Raw genomic sequence first — 24,756 nt, forward strand, 5'->3', positions numbered from 1 at the left:
GTTTCCCAGACAGTCTAGGACTATGTTTAATCTCTATCACAGAAGATCCACGCTATAGCACTGAACTTTGGCAATATGGATGAATCAAGCCATAAAGGTTTTTTTTAACAATACATACAGACATCACCCCCCTTAATCTATGTGTGAGGAACTCGGCACTACATTTTCACCCTTTTCCACAGCAGAACATTCCAACTGTTTGAGGCCTTCGCAGTGATTGAATGTAGACCAGAATGGTTAGACAGTTGCTGTATAAATGGGTATTCGTAGCAAACTTTATTACAAACACAATACTTAAAATAATTAGATGAGAGATTTGACAAATGCACTTTGTAAACATCTCTTAAATACTACAGGAGCTTTATGACCTCAACTACACCTGCCCTATATTGTGATCCTCTAAATAAGTGGAATGTTACCTGCAGGGATGGCTGACACTGACCAGTGCACGTACACATGACCACTGTTTAAATGGCCATAGAGTTGACTGTCAGAGCAGCACTTTGGAACTCTTCTGGTCATGTGCAGACCACAGCCCTGATTGAGTATGGGCTCAGGCAGTCTTTGGAGTACTAATCTTAATGCTCTGGCCCCCATAGGAGAGAGTACGTGGAGTTCTCTCACTTGACGTCCTCTTCCCCGACCTCCATGTAGCACAGACACAGTTGCTCTTTCCCCAACAGGATCAGGGAGTCTCCACTGCAGTGCCAATTCACTGACTGCACCTGGAAACCACCTAGGAAGGAGGGACACACAAGGGGCGTTAAGGACCTCCACCTACTGCTCACATATGCCAAGCTGAAGTGTCCCTACCAGTGTACTGTCCCTCCATACCTCTTCGAGTACCCCCAGCTGTTCCACAGTTTTAGCCGAGTATTTGATTTTGTTTGGGGAACACTGTTCTATTTCTATGGCGTTTGCGGTGACCTGATGAATATCCATTTGGAATGTAAATATTGTTAATTATTAAAAGTACACAGAGCATTTGACTGTGCTTGACTACTCCTTTTACGTTTTTATTATAACCCGTGATGTGTTTGACTTCACATGCGATGAGGTTTGTGGTGATGGCCGGGTCACAGCTACAGTACCTTCAGCGGGGACCTGGACAGAGACGCAGCCTGCAGGGGACCAGAGGTAGAGCTTGGCGTTGCCGGTGCAGAGGGCCAGACGGGGCCGACGGGGGTCCCACTGGAAGCAGCGCACGGCCGACGTCTGCTCCAGAACCGCCAGGAGCCCCAGCCTCTGCATGTCCCATACCCACACCACGCAGGCCATGTTGTCTGCAGGGGTAGACACACACGCCCTCGTCAGCACCATACAATTAAATGGGACTAGTAATTCTGTGACAGCTATACAAACAATTCAGAAAATTGACAACATCTAACCCTGGTTGGTAAAGGGTCATTTTGTGAGTGTGGGTCTGCAGGGTTTACACCTATGGCTAGTAGAGCAACGTTCCAGTGTGAATCTGTCCCTTACCATTCTTCGTGGCCAGGTAGCGGTTGTCCGAGCTGAAAGCCATGGAGGAGACCCCGACTTTAGGGTTGGCACGGTCCAGGTCAGGTTTGACCACAGGTACCTGGACTGGCAATGGGCAGATCTCATCTACAACAGAGCGATGCGCCGCAAAAGCAGGATCAATAAGTCAGTCAGACAATTTTGACAGTGATATAGCCTCTGTGATAACTTTATTTTCCACTGTTCTAATAAAAATGATGCTGAATGTGGGTTATTGAGTCAGTTATACCATCAATTTCATCTATTCAAAATTGCAGATTTTCTTAGGCTATAATACTTTTCATAATGTTGGGGTTTAATTAAAGAGTTATAGCTAAGAATATTGCATATTTAATGAAATATACTCTCCTGTTGGCTAATATCCACTGCCAGGTATGGCGTGATGAGTTGTGCTTACATTTGCTCTGTGTGTTGAAGAGGGTGCTGCCCATGGAGATGTGTTGCTGGATGGACAGGTCCGCACTCCCCACCACTGGCTTCCTCTCCACCTCCTTGTAGACCACCTGACAACACAAGCTCCAGTCAGTAACCTGGCATGGTCAACGCTTCCTCATCTACACCCAAGCATTAAAGTGCCCAGTTAGGTATTTAATTGTCCTTTCGCAGCACTTGCTCACAATTTAAAGCATTGTGTTTCAAGCAATTACATATAAAGCAGTAGAGGGAGACATGAAATGGTGTGTGAGTATTGTAGCAGAGGGGACAGTGATACAGTCCCAAAATCGTTTGCATGGCAGCAAGTAATACAACGGGACAGCCGATTGCTGAAGCACGTAGTGTGTAAAAATCATCTGTACTCAGTTGCAACACTCACTACCGAGTTCCAAACTGCCTTTGGAAGCAACATCAGCAGAAGAACTGTTAGTCAGGGGTTTCCATGGCTGAGCAGCCGCACACAAGCCTAAGATCACCATGTGCAATGCAAAGCGCGCCACCATTGACTCGTGAGCAGTTCAAAATGCGTTCTCTGGAGTGATGAATCACACTTCACCATCTGGCAGTCAGACGGACGAATCTGGGTTTGGTGGATGCCAGGGGAACGCTACCTACCCGAATGCAAAGTGCCAACTGTAAAGTTTGGAGGAGGAATAATGGTCTGGGGCTGTTTTTCATGGTTCGGGCTAGACCCCTTAATTCCAGTAAAGGGAAATCTTAACGCTACAGCATACAATAACATTCTAGGCGATTCTGTGCTTCCATCGTTGTGGCAACAGTTTGGGGAAGGCCCTTTCCTGTTTCAGCATGACAATGCCCCCTTACACAAAGCGAGGTCCATACAGAAATGGTTTGTCGAGATCGGTGTGGAAGAACTTGACTGGCCTGCAGAGAGAGAGAGCCCTGACTTCACCCCCATAAAACACCTTGGGGATGAATTGGAGCGCCGACTGCGAGCCGGGCCTCATCGCCCAACATCAGTGCCGGACCTCACTAATGCTCGTGGCCGAATGGAAGGAAGTCCCCGCAGCAATGTTCCAACATCTAGTGGAAAGCCTTCTCAGAAGAGGGGAGGCTGTTATAGCAGCAAAAGGGGAGACAAACTCCATATTAATGCCCATGATTTTGGATGAGATGTTCAAAGAGCAGGTGTCCACATACGTTTGGTCATGTAGTGAATAGTGCAGTCAGAAAGTATTCAAACCCCTTCCCTTTTTCCACATTTTTATGTTACAGCCTTATTCTAAAATGGATTAAATAAAAATCCTTGATCTACACACAATATCCCATAATGACAAAGCAAAAACAGATTTTTAGAAAATGTTGCAAATGTAATAAAAATCAGAAATACCTTTACATAAGTGTTCAGACCCTTTGCTATGAGAGTCGAAATTTAGCTAAGGTGCATCCTGTTTCCATTGATCATCCTTGAGATGTTTCTACAACTTGATTAGAGTCCACTTGTGGTAAATTCAATTGATTGGACATGATTTGAAAGGCACACACCTGTCTACATAAGGTCCCACAGTTGACAGTGCATGTCAGAGCAAAAACTAAGCCATGAGGTCAAAGGAAGTGTCTGTAAAGCTCCGAGACAGGATTGTGTCAAGGCACCAAAAAATGTCTGCAGCAATGAAGGTCCCCAAGAACACAGTGGCCTCCATTCTTAAATAGAAGAAGTTTGGAACCATCAAGACTCTTCCTAGAGCTGGCTGCCCGGCCAAACTGAATAATCGGGGGAGAAGGTCATTGGTCAGGGAGGTGACCAAGAACCCGATGGTCACTCTGCGCTCCAGAGTTCCTCTGTGGAGATGGTTCTCCCAGCTCTGCAGCACTCCACAAATCAGACCTTTATGTTAGTTGCCTGACAGAAGCCACTGCTCTGTAAACGGCACATAACAGCCCGCTTGGAGTTTGTCAAATGGCACCTAAAGGACTCTGACCATGAGAAACAAGATTCTCTAGTCTGATGAAACTAAGATTTAGCTCTGGCCTGAATGCCAGGGGTCACATCTGGAGGAAACCTGGCACCATCCCTATGGTGAAGCATGGCAGGATCATGCTGTGGGGATGTTTTTCAGCAGCAGGGACTGGGAGACTAGTCAGGATCGAGGGAAAAATGAACAGAGCAAAGTACAGAGAGATCCTTGATGAAAACCTGCTCCAGAGCGCTCAGGACCTCAGGCTGGGGGCGAAGGTTCACCTTCCAACAGGACAACGACCCTAAGCACACAGCCAAGACAACGCTTTGGGACAAGTCCCTGAATGTCCTTGAGTGGCCCAGCCAGAGCCCGGACTTGAACATCTTTGGAGAGACCTGAAAATAGCTGTGCAGCGACCCTCCCCATCCAACCTGACAGAGCTTGAGAGGATCTGCAGATAAGAATGGAAGAAACTCCCCAAATACAGGTATGCCAAGCATGTAGTGTCATACCCAAGACAACGCGAAGCTGTAATTGCTGCCAAAGGTGCTTCAACAAAGTACTGAGTAAAGGATCGGAATTCATATGCAAATGTGATAGTTTTTTAAAATAAATTTGCAAAGACTTCTAAAAACCTGTTTTTGCTTTGACATTATGGGGTATTGTGTGTAGATTGATTAAATGTATTTTAGAATAAGGCTGTAACGTAACAAAATATAGAAAAAGTCAAGGGGTATACTTTGAATGAACACTTTGAATGCACTGTATATACACACTGAGTGTAACAAAACATTAAGGACACCTCTTTCCATGACAGACTGACCAGGTGAATTTAGGTGAAAGCCACGATCCCTTATTGATGTCACTCACTTGTTAAATCCACTTCAGTGTAGGTGAATTTTTAAGTGCCTTTGAACGGGGTATGGTAGGTGAAAGGCGCCATGGTTTGTCAAGAACTGCAACGCTGCTGGGTTTTTCATGTTCAATAGTTTCCCAACGCGGAGTAACCTGACACAGCCCATCAGCCGTGGTATATTGGCCATATATCACAAACCCCCGAGGTGCCTTATTGCTATAATAAACTGGTTACCAACGTAATTAGAGCAGTAAAAATAAATGTTTTGTCATACCCATGGTATACGGTCTGATATACCACAGCTTTAAGCCAAATCAGCATTCAGGGCTCAAACCCCCCAGTTTATAAATCTATTTAACTGCAACTAGTCTTGCTTGCGAGCGGTTCAATCAACAAACATATTAGTAGAGATTAAGAAGAAGAATGGAGGAAGGACAGGGAGGGGGAATAGAGGGTTAAGAACAATTGACGAAGAGTAGTAGAGTGTTAGGGCATACTAGTGAAAGTTGTATGGACCCCTTAACCCCTACCCCTCAGCATGTTAGGTCGTCACATAACTGACATTTACTCATTGGAAAGAGTACTTACAGCTTTAGTATTGTTGATGGTGGCTGGGTGGTCAAACTCAGTCACTTTCTTCCAGGTGATGTGGTTTAGGATCCGGACCTGATCAAAACCATCAGGTAAGGCCACAGTCATACACCAACTCCATGTCCCTATAGTCTAAAATAGCTTCAATTCATTCTATTCTTTTCTACATGACTATGGGATGATACTCCAGACACAAAATGCATTCTCCATTGAAAGTGCTTTCATTACAGGACTACGCCTAATCTGTGTCTGGGAAACCAGCCCCAAATGTTTGGAATGGGACTTGACCAATCACTTCTCTGTTCAGGCCTACGCACGATAGTAGATAAGAGTTTCTTTTCAGGAACCACATCATTATAATCTGCACCCGCATTCAATTTGCCAGCTATTATAGATTTAGTCTTAAAATATATTTTTGTCATGTCATACTTTGTTAGTTTGAGTTATCAGTCACATAGTCAGTGCATTTTATCCAATACATAACTACAACTTTCTGCTTCCATTGTGTGCAGATAGGCCTAGTTGGACAAGGCTACTATCCCCTCGTATACCTTAGCTGTCAACATTGCTATTGCGGCAGAATTTAGCCAAAACCAGGAATAATTAACCATATTGCTATAAAGCCTTGGCTACAGGTTCAACAATTCACAGCTCTGATTTTCTCCCCATCATAACGGTCGGAGGGGGGTAAATAAGTGATTTCCTTGAAAAGGGGAGAAGACGAGCTTTCCAACACTGTCAGAAGTTAGAATTATGTCGGAAAAAAGCAACTCGCATTAGCGGAACCGCAAGAATGGCAACAGATGAATTACAGCACACATAACGTGATCAGAGCTAAATTGGCATATATGAAAGCAAAGATTATCAAATACATTGTTTCTAATTGAGGCAAGATAAAATGGAAGTGTGCATCAGTTCAAAAGAGAAAAGAGTAAAGTGACTGTGAGAGAGCCAGGTCTGCTCAAGCAGCCCGCGCGATTGAAAGACGTTATCGGCCAATGAGAGGATTGCATTAAATATTCTGTTATGGCATAAATGCTTATGATTGGGCAAAATAGATGAAAAGCTTCATGTCAAATTGAATGACCATTAGGCTCATGTGCAATTCTCGTCTAGTTACATTTTCAGCAACTAAATTGAAGTCATTTGTAATGTTTTTTTCCCCCAGGCATTTCTCGTTATCGTCACTTGTTTTCATCAGGAAAAATAGTTAATTGACGAAATTAAATTATTGTTGAAGAAATTAACACAGATCTGCACAGGTTGCACAGAATGCGTGTATCTGGAAGCCACCGTAAGCCTATAAGGAAGAGGAGACAGAGCGCAGACCTTTTCATCATAGCTGCCGATGGCCAGGAACTGGCTGCTGGGACTCCAGGCCAGAGACTTGATGCCCAGTGACCACTCATACGCACTGAAGGTGGACAGCAGCCGGCCGTCCAGCGAGTACAGCAGCACCTTGTACTGGGGAGAGAGCACACAGACACACTCTCGGGGTTCCCACTCTCAACATATTGTCAACTAATTTTCCAATGGCTTACCTCCAAACAGCTGTCCCATACAGCCAGAACACAGCCGTTAGGAGACCACTCCACCCCCGCCAAGTCCTGGGTCTCTGTTTCAAAGTGCTTTGAAAGGTAGACAGGGAGGTCAAACAAGAGGATCCAGACAATTAGCAGAAAATAAACAGGGACAAACTGTGCATCTGTACAGGTGCATCTGTTGTTTGGGTCACACTTTACAATGTGTCAAAATGTACAAAACATTAGGAACATGAGCTCTTTCCATGACAGAATGACCAGGTGAAAGCTATGATCCCTTATTGATGTCTCTTGTTAAATTCACTTCAAAATCAGTATAGATGAAGGGGAGGAGAAAGTTTTAAAGAAGGATTTGTCAGCCTTGATACGGATTGTGTGTGTGTGTGTCATTCGGAGGGTGAATGGGCAAGAAAATATTTAAGTGAACGGGGTATGGTAGAAGGTACCAGGGGCAACGGTTTGTGTCAAGAACTGCAACGCTGCTGGGTTTTTCACACTCAACAGTTTCCCGTGTGTATCAAGAATGGTCCACCACCCAAAGGACATCCAGCAAACTTGACACAACTGTGGGAAGCATTGGAGTCAACATGGGCCAGCATCCCTGTGGAACGCTTGACACCTTGTCGAGTCAATGCCCTGATGGATTAAAGGGGTTCCTAATGTTTTGTACCCCCAGTGTACGCATGCATGTAAACTCAGCAAAATAAGAAACGTTCTCTCACTATCAACTGCAAACTCAGCATGTGTAAATATTTGTATGAACATAACATTCAACTACTGAGAAAAACTGAACAAGTTCCACAGACATGTGACTAACAGAAATGGAATAATGTGTCCCTGAAAACAGGCGGGGGGGGGGTTTCAAAATCAAAAGTAACAGTCAGTATCTGGTGTGGCCACCAGCTGCATTAAGTACTGCAGTGCATCTCCTCCTCATGGACTGCACCAGATATGCCAGTTCTTGCTGTGAGATGTTACCCCACTCTTCCACCAAGGCACCTGCACGTTCCCGGACATTTCTGGGGGGGGGGGGGGCCCTAGCCCTCACCCTCCGATCTAACAGGTCCCAGACGTGCTTTATGGGATTGAGATCCGGGCTCTTCGCTGGCCATGGCAGAACACTGACATTCCTGTATTGCAGGAAATCAGCCATACTGCTCGTTCTGTGCGTGGTGGCATTGTCATACTGGAGGGTCATGTCAGGATGAGCCTGCAGGAAGGGTACCACATGAGGGAGAAGGATGTCTTCCCTGTAACACACAGCGTTGAGATTCCCTGCAATGACAACAAGCTCAGTACGATGATGCTGTGACACACCGCCCCAGACCATGACGGACCCTCCACGTCGATCCCGTTCCAGAGTACAGGCCTCGGTGTAACTCTCATTCCTTCGACGATAAACGCAAATCCAACCATCACCCCAGGTGAGACGAAACCGCAACTCGTCAGTGAAGAGCACTTTGCCAGTCCTGTCTGGTCCAGCGACGGTGGGTTTGTGCCCATAGGCGACGTTGTTGCCGGTGATGTCTGGTGAGGACCTGCCTTACAACAGGCCTACAAGCGCTCAGTCCAGCCTCTCTCAGCCTATTGCATACAGTCTGAGCACTGATGGAGGGATTGTGCGTTCCTGGTGTAACTCGGGCAGTTGTTGTTGCCATCCTGTACCTGTCCCGCAGGTGTGCTGTTCAGATGTACCAATCCTGTGCAGGTGTTGTTACACGGTCTGCCACTGCGAGGACGATCAGCTGTCCGTCCTGTCTCCCTGTAGCGCCGTCTTAGGCGTCTCACAGTACGGACATTGCAACTTATTGCCCTGGCCACATCTGCAGTCCTCATGCCTCCTTGCAGCATGCCTAAGGCACGTTCACACAGATGAGCAGGGACCCTGGGCATCTTTCTTTTGGTGTTTTTCCAGAGTCTGTAGAAAGGCCTCTTTAGTGTCCTAGGTTTTCATAACTGTGACCTTAATTGCCTACCGTTTGTAAGCTGTTAGTGTCTTAATGAACATGCACCTGTGGAGCGGTCATTAATTGTTTGTGGTTCATTGAACAAGCATGGGAAACGGTGTTTAAACCCTTTACAATGCAGATCTGTGAAGTTATTTGGATTTTTACAAATTATCTTTGAAAGACAGGGTCCTGAAAAAGGGACGTTTCTTTTTTTGCTGAGTTGATCAAACTAAAATGTAAATCCAAAAGTTTATTTTTTGGACACTCCCGTGGTGGGAGCTCTGAGGGGCGCTCACCCTCAGTAGGTGCCAGTCGTCACACACAAACACGCTAACGTAGTCTCTGCAGTCGCGGCGCTCCGCTAGGGCCATGTAGCAGCCGTCCCTGCTGAAGTCTATCCCTGGAACCACAGACCAGGGGGGAAACAATGCACAAGAAACGCTATTTAACATAGTCAACATCTTGCCCCACACAAGCACACCTGACTCAACTACTAATCATCTAGTCCTTGTACAAAGACAATGTTGGGATAGAGGACAATTTGCAGATGCAAAAGTGATATGCTTTAGACCTACATTATATGTTCATCTAGGTGACACGTGTCCAAAATGATTTGTGGTCATTTAGTCGTCTCGTTAACCTATAGCGTTGGTGTGGTGTATAGCACAGTCCATTGAGTGTAACTATCAAGAGGCCCTCAGCGGCAAGTGGTTGACATTTCTGGATTATTTATACGGTGGCTCCAACGGTGCTTGGGTCACGTGGTGGTGGTGTGTGAACCTTTGGGTAGTGGTTGGAGCCCAAGACAATAACTCCACGGGCTGCTGACAAACAGGTTATGGCGAGCATGCACCATTTACTGAAGAGGGCTCCAGCTGTCAGCAGATGGCCCATAGGCCCTAAGGTCAAAGGACCGGGAGGTACGCGATTCACCAGCCCATGTGTCAGCCAGTCAGTCTGGCCCTGTCCCCAAGTCCTCGCTGAAAAACACACACAAACACGTACTTACCCTTCTGACATGCCTTGGGGTACTTGATGTAAGATACGGCTTTGGTGCACAAGGACCAGACGGTAACTCTCAGCTGTCAAAAAAAAGAAACAAAAAATGTAACAAACTAACTCATCTCCCAGCGAAAGGATATCTAGCACAGGGGAAAAGCCTACAAAGACTCATCCGTCCAAAAACAGACATCTTCGATCGGGGATCAATTATTTTGAATGTCTATGCCCGTTTAATATTGCAAACCGCGTCGCCGTTTGCGCCACATGCCCTTTCTTCATTGGCAACATGTCCTCTTCCTCTGTAAGAGGAGCTGGATGGAGGCTTTAATGTGGTAAGTGTGGAGCTCTGAGAGCAGGGCGTCAACAACAGCCACCTATTAATAAGAGCTCAGTCAGCTCTTCGACTAATGAGACCGCTGAGAGCGCCTTGCTATCCCGGCCACGCCGTCAGTTTTGGTTTTATACCAAAACGCAGCAGTCACCCCGTTCGGCTTCAACACAGCCCCAGGGGGACTCCATGTCGATCTGTAGAAGAGATCCACGAGGGTCTTCGTGATGGATTAGACTAAGAAGATTAAGAAGAAGACTAAGAAGGTTGTGCTGAATGGTTAAAGCAGTCACAAGGGAAAGTTCTAAATCTAAACGCTACAATAATGAAATCACTAGCCTATCCATTAATAACAGCAGTTAAGTACAAGAACGACCTTTATCGGTTACCAGCAGGACTGGACAATAGATACAAGGCCAGTCTGTTTACTACCCCCCCCCAAAAAAATCATCCGAGATGAGCTTTACCCAGATCGCAGCACACAACCAGCAGACGGACAGTAACACGCTGCATCTAGCCCTCCAAGAAACAAGACCAGCATGTGACAGGTCCTGCACTCCTAGTTTCTTCCTCGTTTAGTCGTGATCAGAAAAACTAAAGATGTATATGCTGTGAAAACATTGAAACTACATATGCTTTGTTAAAATGAACATAATTAGGTCTATACTGTAAGATGCACAATATAGTATTTTGTATTCAGCCTAGAGCTAGCATAGTTATTGGAACTCCTAAAAGTAAAAGCCAGAACAGTAGTCATTCTAAGCCATCCAAATGATATTATGGCTGTGTAGCCTACCACCACAAGCATGTTATGGGTGTAAAATGCAAGGCCTACATATTTTCTTTTACAACCTAGTAAGCCAATATAAATGTGCATGCATACACTTCTCCGCACCCTGTCTTATCATACTTTGAATACTAAGCCTGTGCAAATGCTGGACTAAACTAGTCTCGGTGATCAGCCAAGACTTATGTGGCTTCATAACAATAAATAAGCTTGAGACAGAGGTGACAAAGTCAAGGGTCGTCCATTCAAGTGTGAACTGTAATCAAGACCCTCAGCCTCTGTGCGGCCTTGGTAGGCGGCGGCTTATATGGTGTGCACGTCAGAACTCACACCGACACACTCCCAAAATTCCGATGAAAACTTAATTCAGGGTTCTCCCTTTGCCTGCACTTAGCTTCCTGTAGGAGAAGTGCCAACATCAGAAAACTACACAACTGTATGAAGAAAGAGATTAACTTTAAATAGATGTAGTTTCCTAGCATGGCATCCTGCAGGCTTTCCCTGATTTTCTAACTAGGGCTCACTTTTTCGCTCAGGGAGGGAAGGCATTCAGGCAGGAGTCTGTCTGACCTACTTACTGGCTGTTGCTTCCCTGGGTAAGGGTCTAACGGTCCAGGGCACGCTCCTGAGGTACCAAGACATCCAGCTGTGGTCTGTCATTACACCCACACACTTCCCCCCCGTCCACAGATCCATGGAAACCACCGTCAACACAGCTCAACACAGTTCTTCTTGGACAACTTGTACCCCACCACATTGACATGGGGGGGACTGGGTTGGGAGGTTGTCTGGGGGGTTAGAGCCCCCAAGCCATGGTGTATTTTTAAACTGGGAAGAGGGAGGGAGCGGCACATATGTAAAATAGGTGAGAAATGCTTCTCTGTGTTGCCTGGCATGCCAGTCTGGGGCACTGAAGCTGGTAAACTACACCTTGGAAGCAAACTGGGAGTAGTAGACTGGCGTTTCAGTCTCTAGGACAGAGACGAGATGTTCCAAGAGCAAATAAAACCGCTTCTGTTTAGCCATCAGAATAAAGGGACACAAATAATGCTTTGTATTGGCCTTCACAGCATGATCATCAGCTTTATGTTTCTTTTCTAGGACGTTTGTTACAGTGCATTCAGAAAGTATTCAGATCCCTCGACTTTTTCCACATTTTGTTATGTTACAGCCTTATTCTAAAATTTATTAAATAATCCCCCCCCCCCTCCCACAATCTACACACAATACCCCGTAATAACTAAGCAAAAACAGATATAGAAAATGTTGCACATTTAATAAAATAAAAAACTGAAATATCACATTTACATAAGAATTCAGACCCTTTACTCAGTACTTTGTTGTAGCACCTTTGGCAGCTATTACAGCCTCGGGGCTGTAATACCCAAGAAGACCTTGGGTATGACGCTGCAAGCTTGGCACAACTGCATTTGGAGAGTTTCTCCCATTCTTCTCTGCAGATCCTCTCAAGCTCTGTCAGGTTGGATGGGGAGCATCGATGCACAGGTATTTTCAGGTCTCTCCAGACATGTTCGAACAGCTGGGCCACTCAAGGACATTCAGAGACTTGTCCCGAAGCCACTTCTGCGTTGTCTTGGCTGTGTGCTTAGGGTCATTGTCCTGTTGGAAGGTGAACCTTCGCCCCAGTCCGAGGTCCTGAGCGCTCTGGAGCAGGATCTCTGTACTTTGCACCGTTCATCTTTCCCTCAACCCTGACTAGTCTCCCAGTCCCTGCAGCTGAAAAACATCACCACAGCATGATGCTGCCACCAACATGCTTCACCATAGGGACGGTACCAGGTTTCCTCCAGACCTGACACTTGGCATTCAGGCCAAAGAGTTCAGTCTTGGTTTCATCAGACCAGAGAATCTTGTTTCTCAAACTTCTTCAATTTAAAAGTGATGGAGGCCACTGTTCTTGGGGTCCTTCAATGCTGCAGAAATGTTTTGGTACCTTTCCCCAGATCTGTGCCTTGACACAACCCTGTCTCGGAGCTCTACGGACAATTCCTTCGACCTCATGGCTTGGTTTTTGCTCTGACATGCACTGTCAACTGTGGGACCTTATATAGACAGGTGTGCCTTTCCAAATCATGTCCAATCAATTGAATTTACCACAGGTGGACTCCAATGAAGTTGTAAAAACACCTCAAGGATGATCAATGGAAACAGGATGCACCTTAGCTCAATTTCGAGTCTCATAGCAAAGGGTCTCAATACTTTTTTCCCCCTCTTCTTTTTAATAAATTAGCAAAAATGTCTAAACCGGTTTTTGCTGTGTCATTATGGGGTAGTGTGTAGATTGATGAGATAAAAAAAATGTATTTAATCCATTTTAGAATAAGGTTGTAACGTAACAGCGTGGAAAAAGGGGTCTAAATACTTACCGAATGCACTGTATATGCAGGGAGGCCATGTGTCAACGAGAAGACAGCACATTTTACAGAGTTGTAGCAGAGGTGCCTGCTAGGGTGTTGTGGTGACTGGCGGGGTGGATAGAGGGACTAAACCGTGGCTTACAGCTCACAACAGTACTGGTTCACTTCCCGTTGGGAGGAATTCATTTGACTGTTTCGTTTTTCCTGTTTAAAGCTCTCCCACAGCCTTGTTCTAAACTTAACCTGACAGGAGTTATGCCTCAAGCCCTCAATTTAACCCTAGAAAGAACAGTCCCACTGGGACAAGAAAGGCTACACTTGAAAAACAGGACCAACTACACCGCAGAATCCCTGACAGCAAATCACAAATCCATCAGCTCCTCCTGTGGCAGCACTTTTTATATGCGAGAGAGAATTAGTGATGTTGCGACTCCTGCGAGGAATCTTTGCATAGGCCTATCTGTCAGCAATGGATAAGTTCATATGCATTCCCCATTAGAGACGGTATCTCAACCCGATATAGACCTATTTCTCCTGTTACAGCCTTATAATTCCCCCGTGGATCGGAGTGCAGTGTAGCCAGGCGTCAGTCTGGATGACTGATTGTCGATTGTCAGAGTAGAGCTGTGGAAGCTACTTGGGTTCACAGTTTCTGACAGCCAACATGCTATGCGTTAGCGGGGATCCAGCGCCGCCGGCCAGGCACGCAGCTAACCTGATCCCAACAATGCAAAAACCATTAGAGGTATATAATGTTCGACGCCGGCCTTGAGTGGATGTCTTCCACACCGGTTTTATAGCTCGCTCAGCTGGTTTGTTGGATTAGCAGCGAATATGTGCAGCATAGTGCCAGTGGAGAGAATCAGGAGTGCGAATTCAAACATGTATGGCTTTTTGATTCGAACATTCAATGAGGGTAAAAGTCATTTGACAAACACCAATTTGAATGACATCGGCCCTATCCATGAAGCTAGGCCTAATTACCAATGTTAAGTCGCTTCTGATGAGTGAGTGGGTAGCCTATCGTATGACAGACAGCCAAGAGACTCCAAGATGTCCTGCTAACTTGTAAGAACATGGAGAATGCAATAGACTAATCAACTTTCCAATTGTCTTTTATGTACAGTAGCGAGGCCGTAAGCTAAATCACATAATGCATGCAAGATGTGGTGTAAGACAATTTTAGCGTCAAAAAAGCTGCTCGTTAACCATTTGAAATCATTTGCACATGGACAAAAAGCACAAAGCAGTGCAGACTGTGATGAGGGCTGCAGGTCAGATCCGGAGGCTGGCTCACGCCGCGGCCTGCTGCTCCGGCGACTCTCCCACGCAAAATGGCATATCTACAGAGATGAATGTAAATCCAAACCCTCGTCTAGCACTATCAGCTGTTAACTGACAAAATGCACCCAGGTATCAAAACAGTCAGTGGGGAGAAAAGAAAACACACACAGTCACACACACACACACAGTGGGTTCAACACACAGCAGCTGTCCCCTAACAAGTTAATATAGCATCCTGTTCATGAGCTCCCGGCTGAAACTGAGCCCTGATACGAACACCAGTCTGGCACAGCCATAATGAAATCTTTGTGGAGGGGTGAAGGTGAGGTCAGCAGCACTGGGCAACGTGGGCGTCATCACCCCTAGACTTTTGGTAAACGGGCTTGGCACCCCAAATGGGAAAACAGGGCATCTTGCATGAGTTCTGAGCCATACAAGGCAACAAACAGGGGGGGCTACTTGAACTTATCCAATAAGAAATGCACATTTTCTGTTGCAAAATGTTTTACATCTTCCCAACATCCACAACTGACAATTGTTCCCTTCTCAGAATTTCATGGAAAGAGCAGACAGACCCAGGAGCAGACAGACCTAGGGAGACTCCATTCTATTCCTGTATTTGTTGAAGAAGCAGACAGACAAAACAGAAATGTCAGACACTTGCACTCCCTGCTCCCTCTCAAACCTCCAGACACAGTTGTGCCTGGGCCCCGGCACCTGTCAGTGAGTCTTGGAGTCGGGTTCGGGCGTCAGGCGAGCCCCGCCGTGGCACGGTGCCCAAGTCGTAACCCAAACAGGCGGGCGAGGACGAGTGCAGCCCACTCCCCCGTCTGATACCTAATGACAAATATGCTCCCAACAAGCCAGACAACTGCACTTTCACCTACAGTTGTTGCAGACGTGCAAAGCAAGCTGCGATGTCGTCACACCGACACTGGTTTGGTTCCAGCAAGCATGTTCATTCAAAGTCTAAACTAATCAGAAAGACACTATAAATGTACTTTGCCATTTCTTATTAAGCAAAACTCAAGCACATTAAAAGTGTGGCGGAATTTCACAGCCTATTGGATGTGTGACAAGACACATTGGATGGATTGTCATCTTCCAAGAATATAACACAAATATCTACAGCCCAATTCCGTTTCTCCCCCTGTACACTTCCCCCATGGATTTCAAAGGGAGGGAGTAGTGTAAGGAACATGGTGAAAACCCACTTAAGCACAGGCTTACACCAATCCAGTGCTTTTTAAATGCTTCAAAGGCAGTGAACGAGCGCACACTTCGGGGAGGAGAAACGGAATAGGACTCAGAAGGTACTTAATTCGTGTGTCGAGGATATGACAGAACTCTAGCTGGAGTAACTGTGAAATCGGGCATACATTTGTCAGGTGGGGCAGGGTCTGGTGTCTGCTGGCTATTTTCAGGTCTCCTCCTTCATTATGGGCAGCAACAGTCGACACCAGACAGAAACACATAAACACACTCCTAGTGACTTCACACTTACATGGAACTCTGTGGTGTTGAGAATGTGACGTCCGTCTGGGCTCCAGCGCGAGGAGACTAGTCCTATTGAGCCCTCGTCAATCTTACAGTACCAGTCGGGCTGCTCTAGAGACCACACCTGAGAGGAGAGAGATTGTGAGAGAAGGACAACTGCCTTTCCCTGAGCTCAACCTGTACTCAAACCTTTGACCACACCAAATCTGATCCAGAGACGCCATGAAAGACTGGAGATGGTTACCTCTGCAAAAGTAAGCTGTTCTTTTTGCACAGTGCATTTGACCTTAACACTGTCTCAAACGAGCGGTAATTTTCCTTTCATTTCAAAATGGTCAGTAATTATCTACTTAAATTCCACTTTATCGGTGCAAGTTGTTGATTTATATTTGTACACTTTGTTCCCAGTTTAATTTCCCACATTCTGTACATTTAAGCATCCATCACCAGGCTGTGAACAAGCTAATTCAGCACACACAAAAAAAAAAAATACACCAACTGTCATTATTGGACAAATGAGATAAAAACAATATGCAATGGCCTAATAGAGGAGCACATACCTGCACTAGTCCCCTCTTGTACATGGCACAGAGGACGAAGAGCGAGTCAGAGGACCACTCCATGTGGACTATCTGGTCCAGGCAAGTGTAAAGGTGCAAGATCTGTAGGGTGTTCACGTCTCGCACCACCAGCCTGTACTGCACACACGTGGCCTGGGGGGGGGGGAGCAGATGGAGAGAGACCGGCAGTGAGACAGTCAGGCAGGAAAAGGTTGTGTTCCAGCACATCTACCTGTGTACTTATTGGACTTGTTAACTCCTCGGTTGTAAGACCATGAATGTCCATCTGCCATGCCTGTTGTTGATGTTTAAAAGTGCATATTTTGAGTGCATAAGTGGAGTACATAAGGTATGCATCATATTTGCACCTAAAACATTCATATGACTAGGGTACGTGTCACGCAGCGGCGGATTTAAATGCTACCAAATAAACCACAATTCATTCATAATACTGTGAATATATATAGTTACAGATATATTGTTGCATTATTTTCTGGTTTGTGCAAAATCATTAAGAAAAACATAAAACCAGTCTGCACACCACCAAGGTGAATTGGTTTAGTCTTGACTCTTGGGTGACAGTGTTGGGGGATGGGTAATGTGTTGATGCTCGAGTGCCAAATCAACACAAATTTGTTTCTATTTGTCTTTGTAACTTTTTGATATTTATGAGTCTTATTTTCGTATATATTTATATAGTTTTAAATGTTATGATTATTTATTTGTGTTGTTCCAAATGACTGAATAAAAATTAGTTAGTGCAGAATGGTGCTTTGGGGGGGGGGCATTCGGAAAGTATTCAGACTCCTTCCCTTTTTCCACTTTCTATACATAATACCCCATAATGACAAAGTGAAAACAGTTTTAGACATTTTTGAAAATGTATTAAATAAAACAGAATACCTTATTTACATACGTATTTAGACCCTTTGCTTGAAATTGAGCTCAGGTGCATCCTGTTTCCATTGATCATCCTTGAGATATTTCTACAAGTTGAGACAGGACTGTGTCGAGGCACAGATCTGGGGAAGGGTACCAAAAAATGTCTGCCGCATTGAAAGTCCCCAAGAACACATTTTTAAATGGAAGCAGTTTGGAACCACCAAGACTCTTCCTCGAGCTGGTGGCCCGGCCAAACTGAGCAAGCCGGGGAGAAGGGCCTTGGTCAGGGAGGTGACAAAGAACCCGATGGTCACTCTGACAGAGCTCCAGAGTTCCTCTGTGCAGATGGGAAAGCCTTCCAGAAGGACAACCATCTCTGCAGCACTCCACCAATCAGGCCTTTATGGTAGAGTGGCCAGACAGAAGCCACTCCTCACTAAAAGGCACAACAGCTCGCTTGGAGCTTGCCAAAAGATTCTCTGGTCTGATGAAACCAAGATTGAACTCTTTGGCCTGAATGCCAAGGATCACGTCTGCAGGAGACCCGGCACCATCCCTACATTGAAGCATGCTGGTGGCAGCATCATGCTGTGGGGATGTTTTCCAGTGGCAGGGACTGGGAGACTAGTCAGGATCGAGGAACAGCGCAAAGTACAGAGAGCTTCTTTATGAAAAGCGCTCTGGAGCAGGTTAGGAGCTCAAACTGGGGGCGAAGGTTCAACGCAGGATTGACTTCGGGACATGTCTCTGAAAGTCCTTGAGTGGCCCAGCCAGAGTTCGGACTTGAACATCTCTGGAGAAACCTGAAAATAGATGTGCAGGGACACTCCGCATCCAACCTGACAGAGCTTGAGAGGATCTGCAGAGAAGAATGAGAGAAACTCCCCAAATACAGGTGTGCCAAGCTTGTAGCATCATACCAAGAAGACTCGAGGCTGTAATCACTTCAACAACGTATGGAGTATAGGGTCTGAATACTTACAGTACCTGTCAAAAGTTTGAATGGGTGCGTGTGTCCAAGGGTTTTTCTTACCATTTTCTACATTGTAGAATAATAGTGAAGACATGGAAACTATGAAATAACACATAAGGAGTAACCAAAAAAGGGTTAAACAAAATCAAAATATATTTCACATTTGAGATTCTTCAAAGTAGCCACCCTTTACCTGACAGCTTTGACCCCTCTTGGCATTCTCTCAACCAGCTTCATGAGATAGTCACCTGGAATGCATTTCAATTTACAGGTGTGCCTTGTTAGACATTTCCTTCCTTCGTAATGCGTTTGGGCCAATCAGTTGTGTTGTGACAAGGCACGGGTGGTATACAAAAGATAGCCCTATTTGGTAAACGACCAAGTCCATATTATAGAAAGAACAGCTCAAAAAAGCAAAGAGAAATGACAGTCCATCCTTACTTTAAGACATGAAGGTCAGTCAATCCGGAAAATTGCAAGAACTTTGAAAGTTTCTTTGAGTGCAGTCGCAAAAACCATCAAGCGCTATGATGAAACTGGCTCTCATGAGGACCGCCACAGGAAAGTAAGACCCAGAGTTAACTCTGATGCAGAGGATAAGTTCATTAGCGTTAACAGCCTCAGAAATTGTAACCCAAATAAATGCTTCACAGACACATCAACTGTTCAGAGGAGACTGCATGAATAAGGCCTCCATGGTCAAATTGCTGCAAAGAAACCACTACTAATAGGACACCAATAAGAACAAGAGACTTGCTTGGGCCAGGAAAAACAAGCAATGGACATTAGACCGGTGGAAATGTGTCCTTTGGTCTGATGAGTCCATATTTGAGATTGGTTCCAACCACCATGACTTTGAGACGAAGAGTAGGTGAACTAATGATCTCCGCATGTGTGGTTCCCACCGTGAAGCATGGAGGAGGTGGTGTAATGGTGTGTGGGTGCTTTGCTGGTGACACTGTCGGATTTATTTAGAATTCAAGGCACACCACAGCATTCTGCAGCGATACGCCATCCCATCTGGTTTGCGCTTAGTGGGACTATCATTTGTTTTTCACCAGGACAATGACCCAACACACCTCCAGGCTGTGTAAGGTCTATTTGATGACCTGGCCTCCAATCACCTCCACCCAATTGAGATGGTTTGGGATGAGTTGGACCGCAGAGTGAAGGAAAAGCAGCCAACAAGTGCTCAGCATATGTGGGAACTCCTTCAAGACTGTTGGTAAAGCATTCCAGGTGAAGCTGGTTGAGAGAATGCCAAGAGTGTGCAAAGCTGTCATTTTGGCAAAGGGTGGCTACTTTTTTGGTTACTACATGATTCCATATGTGTTATTTCATAGTTTTGATGTCTTCACTATTATTCTACAATGTAGAAAATTGTAAAAATAAAAACCCTTGAATGAGTAGGTGTGTCCACACTGGTACTGTATGTAAATGTGATATTTCCGTTTTTATTTTAATACATTTGCAAAAAATGTCTAAAAACCTGTTTTTGCTTTGTTATTATGGGTTATTGCGTGTAGATTGATGAAGGAAAAAAAGGATTTAATCCATTTTAGAATAAGGTTGTATCATAATGTGGAAAAAGTCAAGGCGTCAGAATACTTTCAGAAGGCACTTTATAGGCATGTTGCTACAGTGCTTCAGAAAGTATTCACACCCCTTGGTTTTTTTTACACATTTTGTTATGTTACAAAGTGGGATTAAAATTGATGTCTTTTGTCAACGATCCACAAACAATACTCTGTCAAAGTTGGGAACAAATTCTACCTTTTTTTATTAATTAAAATGGTAATGCATTGATTAAATAAGCATTCAACCCTTAGTCAATAAATGTTACAATCACCTTTGGCAGCGATTACAGCTGCAAGTGTGTTTGGGTAAGTCTAAGAGCTGTGCATACCTGGATCGTACAATATTCTTTAAAAAAAAATCTTCAAGTTCATCGTTGATCATTGCTAGATACCCATTTTCAAGTTGCGCCATAGATTCTCAAGCCGATTTAAGTCAAAACTGTAACTAGGCCAATCAGGAACATTCAATGTCATCTTGGAAAGCAACTCCAGTGTATATTTGGCCTTGTGTTTTATTGTCCTGCTGAAAGGTGAATTTGTCTCCCAGTATCTGTTGGAAAGCAGAATGAACCAGGTTTTCCTCTCGGATTTTGCCTGTGCTTAGCTCTATTAAGTTTATTTTTATCCTAAAAAACTCCCTAGTCCTTGCCGATGACAAGCATACCCATAACATGATGCAGCCACCACTATGCTTGAAAATATGAAGAGTGGTGTCAGGACAAAATGTTAATTTCTTTGCAGTTTTACTTTAGTGTCTTATTGCAAACATGATGCATAAAGAGCACATATTCAAATTAACAAAAAGGCAGAGGCCCCTGCCCCGCCTCCGTCACTCTGGAAACTTCTCTCAAATCTAAGGATCCGAATCACATGGGTCATTAACCATGTTTCCATCCACAGTTTTTATGGAAGTCATATGGTATAACAAAAAAAATCTGTGATCGAAACAGGAAGTTTCATTACAATTGTATAAATGCAGACAGATCATTTGTTTGTTCAACATGGTGGGATCTTTTTGTGTCTGTAAAATGTATTATACGAGAAAGAGCAGTGGCCAAGACCTGAGTAGGCACATTCGCTATTTAACGCAACAGTTTGTGACAAAACTATCAGTAGAGTTGAAAATGCGATGATAACGCACTGAACTTTTGATTTTTATTCGCTACATGAAAACTTATGCGAAAAAGTACATTGTGTGCACTACGTCATCACACACTGATTTTTATCCACAACTAGTCCCTTTGGTGGAAACACCACTCGTGGGAAAATGCGCATATTTTTCTTTACGCGCAGATTAGAATATTTGCATGAAATCTGTAGACAATTGGATGGAAACCTAGCAATGTATACACATTCACGTTTCTTTCTTTACTCACCCTCTTCTGAACTCTCAACCAATTTGATCTAAATTATGTAGCCCATGTCTCTGCCTCATTCCTGAACTGCTGCGATTTGAACTATCGATCCAAAAATATAGCCTATATGAAGGGCCAGCTTCTGTCTGTTGAAACGGATATTGCTGTAGCACAAGCAAGACAGTCTACACATTGCATTAGGGCAAAACAATTATTGTTTTGCGTGATGTAATCTTTACAATTATGCTGCCATATAGCCAGTCTGCCTCCTGTTCAGACAATGTTTCCAATGATGAAAAAATGACATCAAATCGCTATTGAATGAGTGTCTTGTGTCTTGCTTGTTTGATATGCTGTGTAAGCTACATATGGCTTGCCTAAATAGCTGCATTTAACTCCTGAAAAAAGAACATGAAATTGCTAGACCTCTTTATGTCATGCTTATGTTTACAACAGCTTACTGTTACAATTAACTACGTTTGATCAAACTGTTTTGTGTACAAGCGGCAGCAGAGTCACGGAGTGACTGAGCAATGAGCAGCAGCTGAAAGGAGGTAGGCTAGTGGATCCTGCATGCCCAGAAATCTCTGTATATTTAGCGACAGCAAGTCACTCCATAATAAAAAAATATTTACAACAAATAAAAAAATAAAAACTTGTTTTCCTATCTCTAGAGGTTAAATAAAAAAGGACTATGGTAAGTGCCAAATCAAGTAACCGGGTTGACGATTTCATCTTAAATCAGCCATAAATCCCCTTGGACTTGGGGAATTGGAAGCTTATAGTGTGCAACAGGGACAATTGAATGCAAACATAATTTAAAAAATGAAATTGTTAAAACATTTAGAGCCCATCTATAGGTAAGAGTTTTCCACAGCACACCAGCAAATGGCCAAAAAGATTAAAACCAGTTATCTGACAATTAGATGTTATAAAAAATTACTTAAAAAGGAATAGTTTCACCATATTCAAATGAGTCCAGTTCACGTAACAGGGTTGGCCTTAAAATGAGGGACTAATAACTCTGGCTTTACAATGATGGTGAAAACTTGGCGACATTTTGGGGTTAAGTATATTCAAATCTTCCTAGAAGTCACAGAGGGTGCAGAGGGACATGTCAAAATGTAGAATTCTGGCACTTTAGCAATTCTTTATTCATACCATAAATCAGATTTATTGAATTGTCCATGTGGTCTACATTAAAAGGGAGCTTCATTTAATATAAGCTTTTAAATTCTATATTGGTGCACAATTTCTACGTAAAATATTAAAGGGATGCAAAAGGAACTAATTTCATGGAACCCAGTAGCCTTCAATTAATAAATCATTATTGGCAGCAGGAAGTGATCTGGCAACCAAACACACATGTCCAGTGTGGCACCTTCTTGCTCCAACCTGTATACAGTATGTATCTGTTTTTGGTAGAATTGTGTGTACAATCTTAATCATTACATTATCTACATAGTCACTTTAACCATATCTACATGTACATACTACCTCAATCTGCCTGACTAACCAGTGTCTATGTAGCCTCGCTACTGTATATAGCCTGTCTTTTTACTGGTGTTTTATTTCTTTACTTACCTATTGTTCACCTAATACCTTTTTTGCACTATTGGTTAGAGCCTGTAAGTAAGCATTTCACTGTAAGATCTACACCTGTTGTATTCGGCGCACATGACAAATAAACTTGGATTTGATTACTAAGTGTATATTGAAACAAATTATTGCTTACCAAATAGTTTCCATCTGGTGAAACTCTGCACAGTTGGTTAGACTGTTTGAAGACTTCAGAGAAGTTCATCTCTGAATTTAACAAAATGACTGGTCACTGTGGAAAGGGGACATGAACATGTGAATAGTCAACAAACAGTATACAACCCAAAAAAGCTGGCTACTCGCTTTGTTCACCAAGTCTTGAGTATTTTGGTCAATAATAACCACAAGGTGGCGACTGAGACCATGAACGCATTTCAAGCCAAAAACCATATGCCTTCTTCGGAAGTTAAGGCTAACTGTACAGTACTTCTGTAGCTAACGTTTGCTAAAAATAAAGAAACATTTGCATCTAACTAGTAGTAGTGCGTTAACAAACAAGTTGGTAACGCGACTTTTAACATGCACATTGCATTGCATTGGTAGCACAGAAGAGAGTTATGGCTCTAACCAAGCGAGTAGGTTTGACAGATTAGCTAGCTAAAGTAGCTACACCTGTTTGATGCCCATTGAAATGGCTAGCTATCGTCAATGTATCATTTGTTATTCATACCAGTCGCGTAAACAAACCAGTAAATGTGAATCAGTGACGAACGTCAGCTAACGTGTTTTTTGCATTCTAAGCAAGCTGGCTCAAGTTAACAGTACTGTTATCGTCAAGCTTACGTTAGCTAGCCTAGCTAGCTAGCTAGATACCATAGTTCACTAATTCGTTCCACACATTAAACGGTATGTTTTATGTTTAGCGTTATGTTTATCGTCCAAGGTTGAGCGACTCACCAGTATCCAGGGTTTGTTGAAAACTTTCCTCGTTCACATGCTATCAAACAAGTGCATGACAACAATAACTGTCTGATACTTGCTTCGGTGCGATTGATTTACCTCATCTCTGGTACCGGTTGGGCAGAGGTTGCACAAGAGTCTAGTCAAATAGCAAACTACTCTGTCACCCGACGTGGTGTGCGCGCAAAATCAAACGCACAAGAGCGCCATCCAATCAGCATGAAGACAATTTTTCATTATGCCGGGAAATGTAGTTCAGCAGAGGTTACATGGAGGGGATTCGATTATCTGGCCCGGGTTATCCCGGTGTGAGGAGTGTTATTATGGTGAAAAGTGAGTGCATTCGTTTTGGAACCAGTTGCCGCGTTCAAAACAACTGAGAACTCGGACATTTCAGACTTCAGTGCATTCAAGACAACTCGGAACTCAGAAAAAAAAACTAGCTCAGACTGGGAAAAATCGTTTTGAACAGTCATCCAACTAGCAATTCCTAATTAAGAACTCGGGCCGCGTTTATCGGGGTAACTTGACCCTGGGGGTGCCAGTTACCATTCAGGAGCAAAAGGTTTTCAATAGTTGTTTTTAATTTATACCCAAAAAATATTAATTGGAATATAATATTGGAATGCAATATAACCAATATCATTAAATAACATTGGAATATAACATTTAATAACTATAACTGAACTAATTAATTCAGTGTAACATTGATGTGGCAACTGTCTTATGCTCTGCTATTGCACAATTCTAATTTGTACATAGGTCACAAATAAAGCTTTCCCAGTTTTGCCTGTTCACGTCATGGGCCATAGCCCGGTG

At 43.9% G+C, this 24,756-nt stretch overlaps 2 protein-coding genes across 2 annotated transcripts in view; one reads left to right on the forward strand and one right to left on the reverse strand.

Annotated features, from left to right (window-relative positions):
• Window positions 1-237: 237 nt before the first annotated feature.
• wrap73 (WD repeat containing, antisense to TP73) lies at window positions 238-24,071 on the reverse strand. The gene is made up of 13 exons (XM_029719784.1): window positions 23,935-24,071; window positions 23,174-23,269; window positions 16,652-16,804; window positions 16,099-16,215; window positions 9,825-9,897; window positions 9,112-9,215; window positions 6,867-6,953; window positions 6,655-6,789; window positions 5,323-5,400; window positions 1,919-2,024; window positions 1,483-1,608; window positions 1,092-1,283; window positions 238-736 (listed from the first exon to the last, which is right to left on the reverse strand). The coding sequence occupies exons 2-13, from the start codon at window positions 23,240-23,242 to the stop codon at window positions 621-623; spliced, it is 1,356 nt and encodes a 451-aa protein (XP_029575644.1). The 5' UTR covers window positions 23,243-23,269; window positions 23,935-24,071; the 3' UTR covers window positions 238-620.
• Window positions 16,230-24,756, forward strand: part of tp73 (tumor protein p73) — a 47,143-nt gene continuing 38,616 nt past the window's right edge. Inside the window, exon 1 of the mRNA XM_029719782.1 lies at window positions 16,230-16,345. Coding sequence (XP_029575642.1) covers window positions 16,314-16,345 — 32 coding nt within the window. The 5' untranslated portion in view covers window positions 16,230-16,313. The remainder of the gene's footprint in view (window positions 16,346-24,756) is intronic.

The sequence above is a fragment of the Salmo trutta genome, chromosome 28 (assembly GCF_901001165.1).
Source record: "Salmo trutta chromosome 28, fSalTru1.1, whole genome shotgun sequence".
Lineage (NCBI taxonomy): Eukaryota > Metazoa > Chordata > Actinopteri > Salmoniformes > Salmonidae > Salmo > Salmo trutta.